This window comes from Pygoscelis adeliae, unplaced genomic scaffold (genome assembly GCF_000699105.1).
Source record: "Pygoscelis adeliae isolate BGI_AS28 unplaced genomic scaffold, ASM69910v1 Scaffold248, whole genome shotgun sequence".
Taxonomy (NCBI): domain Eukaryota; kingdom Metazoa; phylum Chordata; class Aves; order Sphenisciformes; family Spheniscidae; genus Pygoscelis; species Pygoscelis adeliae.
Window position 1 is genome coordinate 184,358 of NW_008825302.1, and position 12,603 is coordinate 196,960.

General features: G+C 60.4%; 1 protein-coding gene across 1 annotated transcript in view; it reads right to left on the minus strand.

Annotated features, from left to right (window-relative positions):
- The window catches only part of ARAP3 (ArfGAP with RhoGAP domain, ankyrin repeat and PH domain 3), a 24,295-nt gene that overhangs the window by 10,098 nt on the left and 1,594 nt on the right, over nt 1–12,603 (minus strand). Inside the window, 15 exon segments of the mRNA XM_009330030.1 lie at nt 96–249; nt 323–454; nt 942–1,104; nt 1,337–1,519; nt 1,692–1,777; nt 1,932–2,131; nt 2,238–2,344; nt 3,246–3,433; nt 3,648–3,768; nt 4,623–4,692; nt 4,950–5,219; nt 9,659–9,729; nt 9,956–10,029; nt 10,379–10,437; nt 11,057–12,181. Coding sequence (XP_009328305.1) covers nt 96–249; nt 323–454; nt 942–1,104; nt 1,337–1,519; nt 1,692–1,777; nt 1,932–2,131; nt 2,238–2,344; nt 3,246–3,433; nt 3,648–3,768; nt 4,623–4,692; nt 4,950–5,219; nt 9,659–9,729; nt 9,956–10,029; nt 10,379–10,437; nt 11,057–12,141 — 2,963 coding nt within the window. The 5' untranslated portion in view covers nt 12,142–12,181.

Here is a 12,603-nt window from a genome sequence, read left to right on the forward strand (position 1 = left end):
ACAGGCCACTTCACCAATGGGGAGCAATTCCTGTCCTTGCCCTCTGCATGCCCACAGGCTCTCTGGGCATGCAGTGGGGGCACGGCTGGGCATACCTTTCGGTAGGGCTGGGGCTGGTGAGCACCTGGGCTCTGCTCACGCCCAGGGAGATGAGGTCCCCACTCTCGATGTGGCCCAGGGGCTCGGTGCATTTCTCCATCTCGAAGAAGAGCAGGGCTTTCTCCAGGGAGCACCATGTGCGCTGGAAGTCTGTGGGACCAGGGGATCAGCGGCACTGGGGTGGGCACCCCACCGGCTGCCCTCCCACACTTCCCACACTTACCCTCTTTGCTCTTCTTGGCACCCGGGAGCTTGAGGGGGGCCATGGCCCGGTACAGGTACCCGCTGAGTGTCACTGGCTGCGTGATCTCATTGTAGACACCCTCCAGACCCAGTTCCCGTGGGCGGGGGATCCCTGTGGGGAACGGTGCTGAGAGCGGGACAGGAGAAGGCACCCACCAAAACATGGGTACCAGTGGGGTAGGGAGACCCCACTCATGCAGGTGGGTGTGTCAGGCATGGGGTTCCCTGAAAAGGGACTCCAGAGGAACCCGCTGCCTTGCCCCATCCCAAAAGAGGAGTGCAGTGGGGCAAGTGGGTCCTCCAGAGAGCCACAGCGCCTGATGCCCTGGCTGTCCGTAGCCTTGGGCCATACTGTGAGGGGCAACTCATGCAGGTGGGTGTGTCAGGCATGGGGTTCCCTGAAAAGGGACTCCAGAGGAACCCGCTGCCTTGCCCCATCCCAAAAGAGGAGTGCAGTGGGGCAAGTGGGTCCTCCAGAGAGCCACAGCGCCTGATGCCCTGGCTGTCCGTAGCCTTGGGCCATACTGTGAGGGGCAAGGGCAGTGGCAGGGAGGAAGCTCCCCCATCACAGCAAGATGGGGCTCGAGGGTCGTCCTTACTTGAATGATTCCTGGGCCTTTTGCTCTCCGGTCCCCACGAAAGGTCGGCCCCAGGGGCCACCTCACAGGCAGTGGGGTCAACCACCAGCCCAGCCTCTGAGGATGAGAAGAACTGCAGAATGGTCTTCAGGAGGGCGGGCCCTGCCACTGCAGCACACAGTGCCTGGGATGAGACAGGAGCCTTTAGGGACCACGTCCTGGCTCATGGAGACCCCCAGCCCGCTGCCAGGGGTGCTTGAAGGCAGGCAAAGTGGGACACGACCTCCCACCCAAGCTGCCTGGCACAGGGGTGCAGGCGGACACAGCCAAGCAGGAGGTGTTGGCATCTCAGACCCAGACCTCTGGGGTGGTTCCCAGATCCCAGCATCCTACCTGCACCCTGAGGTGAGCCCTACCTGGAGCACATCCTCCTGCGTGGCATAGTGGGGATGGGGCAGGCGGTACCGACCCTCTCGGTACTTGCGGGAGATGAAGTCCCGTCTCTGCTCGGCACTGGCATCTGGGTAGAGGGCCTCGGCGGCGGGGAGATGAGCGGCCCAAAACCGGTTGGCTCGGTCATTTCCCAGCATGATGAAGAGCTGCAGGAGAGTCCCACAGTCATGGTGAGCACCAGGGCCAGCCAGGAGGAGCAGGATGCCTGGCATCCCTGCATCCCAGGGGAGACCGTGGGGCTGCTGCCCTACCCGGGGAAGCAGCCTGTCCCCTGAGCATGCCGTGCCAGCCCCAGTGCCCTGCGCTGAGTGCCTCTACCTGTACGATTTCATTGGACCAGACACTGGTGTCAAGCTTCAGACTTTGCACCTTGGAAATGTTGGAGCCCAGGCTGCGGTGCTGCCCTGCGAGGAGCAGGAGAATGAGCATCCCTTGATCCTGCCGGGGGAACCGGCACCCAAGTCGCACTCATACCCCCAGCCAGCACCCTGCCTGCCCAGGCACGCCCAGCCCACACCCGCTGGAACCCCCACGTGCCCCCCAGGGAGATGTACTGGCCTGCACACTGCTTGCAGATGACCACGCACAGGTTGATGGATGCCCAGTCGGGACTCTGAGCCCAGCAGTCTGCACAGTGTTTGTTGGCTTTGTTGGACCAGATCTTCTCTGCCACCTCGTAGTCATAGAGCATCTCGGCTATGGCCTCCTGCAGGGCCTCCATCCCCTCCCGCTTCTCCCGCTCCGACTCCGCCACGAAGCTATGAGCACCAGCATAGCCAAAACTCAGGGGCCTGGAGCAATAGCACCTGAGTCCAGCACCCGGCTGCTTCCCCCCACCTCGTCCCACCTGGATGCCGGGGATACCTGAATATTTTGAAGGGGGTGATGAGCTCGAAGCTGCGGTTCTTGGCTTCGCGGATGGTGGAGCCGCGCATCTCGATCAAGCAGATGCCAATGCCCATTTTAAAGAACTGCAATTCAGAGTGACACTGGTGTTGGCTCTGCAGCACTGCAGCTGCGGTGGATACACCACTCCGGACATACCCGTGATGATGGGGCTGGAGCCAGGGAGCTGTGCCTCATACCCTCACTCCCATCACTGCACTGTTTGGACCAGTCAGACTTGGTACCCTACCACATCTCTCAGCCACCCCATGTGGGCTGACATAAAGCATTCAGCAAATATGTTATGCCTTAAAATGAAAGGCAAGTTCTGCCCACTGCCCCCGAAACTCAGCCATTCAAAACCCTCTGTTTTGGGGATTTGAGTCCACACTGAGTCAGGCACACTCATAAAGCAAGTATCAACTTGAGCAAAACCCACAGAGGTTTGATGCTGCTTAGTGCACGCCAGGCAAACTGGAAATGAGGTGACCATAAAAAAAACAGGAGTGCTGATAAAATTCAGCAGGCAGGAGGTGGGGATTTCCGTGGGCAGCGGGCAGGGTGCGATGGGTGGGCAGAGACCCGCTGCCTCCTATGGGGCAAGCCCGCGTTGCAGCGGGTATGTTTGCTGGTGATTTTGTGGTCATTGATTCACCTGCCCTGTGATGGATTGGGATGCTTTGGCGCGACTAAGACCTAAGTGCCAGGCAGAGAGGAAGATAATTTGGTGATAGCAAGGAGACTGGGAGGGGGTTCCGCTCCTGGCAGTCCTGCATCTCCAAGCCCGGGCTCCCACTACAGCTGCCCTGTGCAGGATCTCCGGCTTCCCGCTCCACCATTCCCTTTCTCCTGCCTGTCCTTTTCCTCTCTACTCTCCCTTTGGCACCACCCCTGGCTAAGCGCCCTCCACCCCTCCATCGCTCTCACCCCTGTCCACCACTGGCACAGCCCGCTGTTGCCAGCGGGGTGTCTGGTCTGGCCACGAACCTGCTCGCTCTTGTACAGCCACATCTCAGGCAGGCTCAGGGCTGCGAACACCTTGGACTTCTGGCCCTTCAGCTCCAGGGTGCCTGACTTCTGACAGTGAGCGGTGTTGGCAGGCCGGGGTCGGGACCCCACCAGGTGCTGGTCCATCACCTTCTTCTGCAGCGTGGAGCACCACTCATTCCTCTGGGCTGGGGACCAGGCATGAGGGAGAGGGTCTGAGCCCTTCCCCCTGGCATGGAGCAGAGCACCCGGCAGGCATGGCAGAGGAGAAGTCCCCTTGCTCATCATGGCCGGATGTTTTGGGGATGGGGTGAGAGCTGCCCCCGGGATGCTCTGGCTGGAGGAGATAGGCAGGGACGGTTCCTTGGGGGCTGGTGGGCCCTAGCCCAGGTCTTCACTTACCCTCGTTCTCAGCGCGGAAGACGAAGATCCGGTGGCTGGTGAAGACCTGGAACTTGTTGTCCTTGGTGGAGCGAGCCATCTCGATCACGGACAGCGGGATCACCCCCTTGGGGTAGGGCTCCTGGAACGAGCCCCAGGCAGGGTTACCCCCTTTGCCCTTCCTGCAGGGCACCTCCATAACCCAGCCACCCCAGCACCTGCCTTGCCGGGCACGCTGGCACCGTAACAATAGGGGTAAGGGGATGTGGCAGGGATGCCTGCCAGCTCCTGCAATAGTGGCTGCTCCGGGGCCATGCATGGTGCCTGTTTCTGCGTGGGTGCCACTGACATGGGGCCAGCCCGGCTGACGTGGGGCCAGCCCGGCTGGCTGTGCCGTGGGACTGGGGCAGCAGTGCCTGTCACCCCAGGTGGCGTGACAGCCACCAGGCCCCCGCAGCAGGCGTAACGGGGCTGTGCAGAGCCCCCACAGAAGGACGATCGGATGTGGGACAGGAAAGGGTTGTTGACTCATCCCACGCACCTAACCCACAGTGCCAGTGCCCACAGTGAGAAAAGCTCCTCCATGCAGCACATGTTCCACATCCCCCAGATGCTTGGCTGGGTGCTGCCTCGTAGCACGGCCCGGGGGACACCAGCAGCCAGGCAGGAGCTGAGGATTCAGGTGGGGATGGGTCCATGGCTGGGACCCAGAGATTCCCCCATTTGCGGTCTGCCCCAGGGTTTGTGAGCCAGCAGGACCCCCCTCGCCTGCTCCTGTTGCTACGCTGGGCTTCCTATGGCATGAGGCTATGTTCAGAGCCCCCCAGGCACAGGGGCCACGGCTGCTTCACCCTGGTGATGGTAAAGCAGTGTGTGCTCCTTACAGAAGGACAAGGGGAGGCAAAGGGGATATGGCAGCTCACATGGTGTCAAGGCACCCTGCTTAAGCGACACGGTGAAGCTTCCTCACCCTGCCTGCATCCTGCCCCTTCGTACCTTCTCACTGCTGAAGTACATCAGGTTCTTCCCATCAAAACGGACATAGCGCCTCTGGAAGACATAGTTCCTGTTGGGATGGCAGAAAAATGGGGCTGTTGGGAAAGGGACGATTCCCCCAAGGACCCCACATCTCCTCACAGACCCCCCCTTCCTCCAAGGATGGCTGCACAGAGACCCTTGCAGCACAGCTAGGGCACCCAAGAGGGTCCTCTTCCTGTGGGGAGGTCAGGCTTCCCCAGTAGCATGGTGACCAGTGTGTCCATCTCACCAGCCTTGCCCAAGGGGGCTTTACCCATGGGGACTGTCCCATGGGTGGGCACGTACCCCTGTGGGGAGAGCTTGTCCAGCCAGCCACTGAGCATGGTGGGTCGGGGCTCGGAGAGCGATGTGAAGCTGGCATAAGGGGAGATGGTGAGGTCGTCCAGGACCTCGTCTGGGTAGAGATGGGCTGGCAGGCTGAACGGGGTGCCCTCGGCCCGTGGTGCCTCCACAGTGGAGTACCCCTCTGTGTCGTTCTGGACGATGCGGTCAATGAGCCGGGACCGGGTCTCCTCATCCTCGCTCCTTCCCTCGCTGCTGCACTCACTGCTTGTCCTGTGAGAAATGAGGCTGTGAGGGAGCCTGGCTGCGGCAGCGCGGCTACTCATTGTGCAGGGTCCCAGTCAATGCCACCCCATCTGGGGATGTCTTGCACTGCTCCTGGCCCCATCCTGAGTTTCTTGAGGCACTCAGTGATGTGGGTGTTTGCATCTTCATGAGCAGGGTGGGACAAGGGCTCAGTGCTAATGAGCCCCGTGGCCACCAGCAGCCCAAGGCTCAGCCAGTCCTACATGATGGCAAGGCTGGGGGTAGCTGGCAAAATGGGCTTCCCCACCTTGGGTAATACTGCACAGGCCACCATGCATCTCCAAACCCCTGGCATCACCTCCTTCCCCTCTTCACACCACAGGCAGCAAACCGAAGCCAGGCAGCTCCCCAGTCCCAAGTCCTGCTCCCTGCTCTACACCTCCTCACCAGGGGTCTCAGCCTACCCTCTCCTTCTACCCCTCCAGTGTTCATGGCACCGGGAAGGTCCTTCTGCCACAACATCCTCCAACCTGCTCTTGTGTCCAGCCGAAATATTTTGCAAAGGGATTGGGATTGACAGATGGGCCGGTGGAGCTCCTGCATCCATCTCCTTTTCTTGGGAAGCCATGCTAAAACCGCCAGCCAGGCCTGGTGAGGCTATCCAGCCATAACAATAAAAGGAAATTATAAAAATAAACTGCTAAGCCTGCCCCTTCCCCTCAGCCCTCTCAGCCAGACATTTTTCTTTCCCAGAAAGGAAATGTGCCAGAAAATGTCTGACGGTCCCAGGAGCTCACAGGAGAGCTGACCAGGTGCAACGATGATGGGCAGGAAGAGGGTCATGGCACCTGGGACACTCCAGCACCAGCAGGAGAGCACCCATGCCACTGGTTCGCTCGTGGCATCCAATGCCAGGATGAAGAAAGGGCCCCAAGAAAGGCAACGAGGATGGTCCAAGCCCTGTCACAGCTTCTGTCTGAGGAGCACCTGAACAAGCTGGGCATCTCCAGTGGGGAAAGGGTGAGTGATGGGGGCAGGTTTCTGAAGTCAGGAGCAGCATGAGGAGGGCAGAAAGGCATCTCCTGGCCACCACTGCTTCAGTCACAGAAGCTGGGTGACATCAGATAAAGCCAGCAGAAGCAAGGTGCAGAACCACATGAGAAAGGAGTGGCTGACCTGTGGGACTGCTTGCCATGGGATGTTGTAGAAGGAGAAATTTATGGAGGAAAAACCCACTGGGAGGTACTGAATATGAGAAACCACCTCCAGCACAAGTCCATGTGCTAGAAATGCTTTTGGACTAGGAGAAGGATCCCAAACACCTCCCCTCATCATAAATTCTCCAAACACCTGGTTTTGAGCACTGCCTCATCGTAGGAGCCGAGGCAGTGCATGGACCTGTGCTTTGACCCTGGACACCTTATGAGGCCATCAGACATCAGATGCCCCTGAACCATGTGGGACAGAAGCAAGACCTGAAGTCTGCCTGGGAGGATGTTGGGCTGAAGCCACCCAGGCTACGGGTCGGCTCTAGAGAAGTGGGATGGTATATGGGGCTGAGGAGGTGGGTGGAGAGTGAAAATGGCCTGTTTGGCTCCAGTGTCTGCAAGAAAGACGAGACATGGCCATGGACGGATTGGAGGCTCAGAGCACAAGGAAAATTGCTATTTAATTAGCATAACAGAGCCTTGGCAGGGCGATTCATCTGGCTGGAGTCCCAGCCTGGTGTCCAGCTTCTTCAGGAGGGGCTGGCCAGGGAGCAGGGTGGCTGAAGGACTCTGTACGTTGTAGGTGGACATCATCCTTGAGTGCCAGAGCCAAGTGGGAGACAGACCTGCTGAATGGGTCAAGGCAAGAGAAAAATAGGAAAAATCCATGACAGCCCCTTCCTGAGCAATGCTTTACAGCCACTGGAACCACGAAGAGCTGGAGGACAAGCAGTATCTGGCAGGGACAAGCAAAGCCCACAGCCTGGCCAGAGTGGGGTCCCTCAGCATCCCAGGAGCACGCCAAGACCCAACTCTCAGCTCTTCCCTTGAGGACAGGGTTGGTAGAGGAAGCCTCCAAGCAACAAGTCTGCAAAGGCCAAGTCATCTCCCTTTTCAGCTGGTGTCAGGCAGTGAAGACAACCAACCTTAGGGCCAAATGAGTCCCCAGGGCAAGGAGAGGGTATTTCCAGGTCAGCTGAGCCTGGAGGGTGATGCTTGAGGTGCAGGCAGTCTCACCCTGTCAGTGCTTATATGGGAGAACTGGTGGAGGATGAAGGATGGGTGATGGAAGAAAGGGATCTGCTGGTGGTGAGGGGACCAAGGAGCTGCTGATGGATCTGGTTACTTCAACTGGGGGTCATGGGTCAGGCAATCAACCTGTGAGTGAGCACCTGGAGGTAGGTAGGGAGATACGGAATAAGCTGTCAAGGACACACCATTCCCAGTGTTTCTTTCCCTGCAGGGAAGATGCCTTGAGGTGTGGGGAGAAGCAGTACGGGTAGGTATCTGCCTGAGGATCATCTCATCGAGGGTCTCGATGCAAACCAGGGCAGGGTCCACCATCCTCACCAAGATGCCTGACAAGTCGCTGTCTGACCCAGTCCCCCGAGCTCCATGGGGTGACACGGGCACTGCTGTGCCACCATTTCTCTCCTGCTGAGACTGATGTCTGAAGTAGGGCAGATGCTGTCCTCCGCACCAGCGTTTCACAGGGCTGAGCATCACCAGCTTGGATGAAGGTGCCTAGCGTCAGAGTGGGCAAATCCCACCCTACACTCCAGGCTCTGCTGGACCCTCAGAGACCCCCACTCCCAGTTTTAAGGGGAATTTTGCATTCCTTTTCCTCTTTGCTGAGGATATCTCACTGCTGGCCGAGGCGGCTCTGCCTGTCTGACACTCACTGCCCAGAGCCCAAGCCAGAGAGCAGCGTGGTCCAGACGAAACTCCCCCAGAACAGAGCGAGGAGGTATCTCAGGTAGGAGGAAGATATTGTGCCAAAGGGGCGGGAGGGCCTCTCTGAAGTTTGGGAGTGGGAAATATTTCTCATAATGAGTGGGTTGGTGGGCTGCAGGAGATGCTTGCTTTGTCCCCAGTGACCAGGTGCCAGTCAGCAGGATGAGGAACTGGCTGAACTGGAGAAACGCCAGTCTTGAAGAGGAGGACCAGGAGGTCCCACAGAGGCAGGGGCTAGGGCTGGCTGGCAGCAGCTCAGCAGCTGAGCAGGAGCCCATAGCTCTGCTCCAGGGGGACTGTGGTCAGACCAGTGGGGTTGGTCTGGGGAGGAAAGCATTGGAGCAGCTGGCCGAGGGGGTCTGTGAGCACAATGCAAAAGGTCTTCAAAGGCTTTTCTGTCTCTTGTTCAACCCCCCACACCTCAACCACCTTAATGCTCAAGCTGGGAGAAAAAAAACTGTGAACCGCTGCCTCTGACACTCTTCTGATGGTTGCATCCTGTCTCTTCTCAGCAAGACCAAGCTGCAAAGTCCCTGGTGGGTCCAGGGCTACAAGTGCCTGCCTGATGCCCTTGGGATGCTCTGGATCCCAGCACCCTGGAAGCCGCTGGATGGAGACCATGACCCACGGGCCAGCACCCAGCCCCGCTCTGAACTGCTGGTTCAGAGGGTCCATGGCAGATTTCAGTATTTCTGTTTACAAAACTCCTGTTCCCAGGTATTTGCAGTTCCCCGCCCATGGCCCGTGTTGGCTCTCATCTGGCTGACTGTGACACTGGATCATCTGCAGTGACTCGCACCCAGAGCAGGAGATGGGCTGGACCTACCAACACTGCAGCCAGAAAGGCAGGGGCATGGGAACGTACTGGCCGGGAAGGCCATGGGCAGAGACGAAGGACACAGAGCTGCAGCTCGCCTCCTCCTCTCTAAGCAACACAGGAAAAGGAACCCTCCCCATCCAAAATGGGAAGAGCAGCTTTCCTTCCTCTTTCTGAGATGCTATCAGGAGTTATGGAAAGTACATTTCAAAAGCATTTTAAAGGTGCCCCTCACAATTTCACTGCCCACCACAGTGTGACAGATCGGCAAATGCTGATCTGATGATGCTGGAGCCTTTGGAGGTCACACATGCCTTCAACTGGAGCTCGGAGCCGTCCCATTTCTGAGCAATCCCTGTCCTCCCGTGGTGTTTCCCTGCTCCCAGCGGCCAAATCCACACTCCACCCGGTGTGCAGATGCCCAGTGCCACTGGCATTGCCCCAGTTGTGCACCCAGAGCATCTGTTGGCAAGCACTGTCCCCCCCGAGGGCCACCCACCAGCAGGGCTCCTTCTCATTTCTGATACCATCGGCTCTTCTTGAGACTGCTGACCTGATCCCATATGCTCCTGATCGCCTCTGTGGTGGGGGAAAAGCCCCCACCACCTCTCAGGCTGTCCCCAGGGGTGTCCCCTGTCCCCCTGGCATGCAAACCCCAGACCCCGAGCCCAGCCCAGCCCCTGCAGCCCAGAGGAGGTGATGCCTACCTGCACGCTTCTCGCTCCAGGTCCAGCTCAGACACTGCCTCGTAGCTCTGATCAGAGGAGATGCCAACACCCTGGGAGGAGAGGTTGGTCACATCTCCTCTCCCCTCTGCCCTCTCCCATCCCAGACCTCCTCAACCTGTCTGGTCCACTGCACGGGCACCACGGTCTGGTGCAGAGCACCAGCTCTGCACTGCTGGGCACCACGGTCTCACCCACTGCAGCTCCCTACTTTGCAGCAGCTGGTGGGATGCAGAGTGACAGCAGGGGACAGCCACCATCCCCACAGTGTCCTCTCACCTTCTGCTCATGGGATGGGGCTACGTGCCCAAAGATGGTCTCACTGTAGGGGCTGATGGGCTGCTCGCCGACCTCTGTGGGCAGAGACATGGGAAGAAAAGTCAGTCAGTGGTGCTTGCTGCAGGGCAGCAACCATCCAGGACTGCCAACCTTGGAGGGGGATCCCCCCACCGAGCCCACCACAGCGTTCCCCAACATCCAGGGCATCTGGCACAACAGAGATGCCAGCCCAAATAGGTCTGGGGCTGGGCTCTGCCTTGGCCCGGGGCCACCCTGGTCCCTGAGCGAGGCAGGAGCAGGGGGCAGGACCTGGGGGAAAGGCAGGGTGTGCGGGTGTCCCCCTCCCCCCCCTTCCCTGGGGACGCCCTTCCCTGGGGATGCCGGGAGGTCCCTGCTGTGCACTGGTGCCCTGGGGGCTCTCACCTGGCTTGCTGATGGGTCTCTGCGGGACGGGGGGCAGGCCCCCGCTGGGCCAGCCAGGACTGCTGGAAAACAGGAGAGGGATTACTGCAGCTGTGGCCAGGATGGGGTGGGAGCCTGCGAGGTTTTTCCACCTTGTTTTCCCATCTGGCTTACATGGGCTGGAGGCTGCGCCTGACCAGAGCAGAGCTCGGCTTTGTCCCCCAGGATATGCAGCATCCCCTCCCTGCTGCCAGCGCCCTCCTTGCTCCCTTCTCCTCTGCACCCTGGGACCTGCTGGGCTGTGTCTCCTGAGGCTGCCAGGCATTTTCCATCCCAGCTCACCCCCCTCTAACATCTCCTGCATTGCTCCCAGCATAAGCCAGCCCCAGCCCCCCCACTCAGCCACTCCCTCACCATGCCGGGGAGCCCCAGCTTCTCCCCCCAACCAGAACGAGCCATCCGGGGGCCCAGGGCCATCCTGTCAGCTCAGAGGGATCCCAGCTGCCCTGCAGGACCGCTCCATGCAGAGCCTGGGGAAGGCACGGGGAGGGTGGTGAAAGAGGCTTTGTCAGCACCCGGAGGCAGGCAGGGCCAGGTTGGGGATGGGGTCCCGAGGGTGGGGGGACTTTCTGGATCCTCGGCTCTGGCTGCTCTACACCCTTCCTCCACTCCCTGGGGTGAGGGAAAGCATCTGCTTACTCAGGCTTGTCGTCCGGCTGGGTCAGCTCCTGTGGGGACAGAGACGGGAGCTGAGTGAGAGCTTGACCTTGGGGACCATCCTCCCCTCCTGAGTCCTCAGTGGGTGCTGACAGGGGCTCGAGTCCTTCATAGATGATGTTGGACACCATCTCCAGCCTGCCCTGCTCTGAGCCTGGCTGTGAGGCTGCCCTGGGGCACGGTGAAAGATCTCTCCTGGCTGGGGTGGCTGCGGCGGGGGAGGGGGGGTTGGGGGCTGGGGCACCTTCCAGCACGTTTCCAGGGCTGGTCTCAGCTGCCGGGACCCTGTGGCTGTGCCGTGGTGGGACAGACGGGATGGACAGGGGGGGTTTCTCTGATGCCTCCAGGGTTTGTCCATGATCCGGAGCTGAGGGGGCCCGTGTCTCCTCCTGAGCGCTCTCCCGTGCTCGCAGCCAGGATGCTCCCATGCCCATGGCTGTGGCCGCCCCTGGGCCAGCCGGCGGTGCTGGTCTGGGCTCCGGGCTCTCCAAATCCGTGGAGCTCTCCCCTGGCACAAACCCCTCCAGTACCACAAAGGCTGCAGGCACCCTGTCGCTGCCCAGGCCGTGTGCTGGCACTGTGGTGCGTGCCAGTGGCGTGGGTGCCAAGCCCTGCTCCGGCTTTGAGCGAGGGAAAACTGTCCTTGGCTTGGGAACTGGCTTCACAAGGGGAGGAGCGGGATCCTTCTCTAGAGGCGATGCCTGGGCGGGCGCGGTGACATGCTGCTGCGTCCCAAAGGCATCAGTAGCCCCTCCCAGCTCTGCTTTCATGGCATCCTTGCCCACCTGGGGGGCATCCAGGACCTCGGTGGCTCGGAGATGGGTGTCTCCTGCTGCAGGTCCCCCCAGGGATTGACTGAGCATCCGTGTCTGCTGCGCCAAGTTCAGGATCCTTTTACGGTGCCCAGTGGCGGTGATGCCGATTTGCTGCAGGTGGTCGCCGTCCAGCGAGGCAGCATCTCTGGCCATGTGGTACCCATGCTGCTTGAAGACATCCCGGTACCTCTCCAAGTGGATGGTGGCCAGCCAGTCTGCAACATCGGCGTCAGGACCACACGGGGAGCTCATGGCCCTGGGGTGCCTCTGCGACGGATGCTCAGCCCATCATCTGTGGAAGGAGGAGAGAAAGGGAGTGAGGAGGCAGCAGGAAGGGAGAGGGGGGGTTCAGCTGCTGTGAAGGGCACAGGTCCCGTGGGTGGGAGCGCAGGATGCTCCTGAAGGCCCCCCCGCCTCGCCACTCTTCCCGGAGCGGCTCACCTCCCAGCTCAAGAAGCCGGCATCCTGTTGTTCCTCAGCCCCAAGCCTCTCCGCCCCTCCCCGGAGCTGCTGGATCCTGGCCCTGCTTTGTCGGTGAGGCCGTGACCTGAGCCCAGACAGGAACTGAGCGGCTGGGGGCTCACGGGGGAGCGGGTGGGAGAGCAGATGCTGGGCGCTGGGGCATCCCGGGCTCCTCTGCGCACGGGACTGGGCGGGAGGAGAACAAGAGCTGGCGCAGCCGGGGGGGTGTCCCGGTGGAGGGGGCTGGCTGAG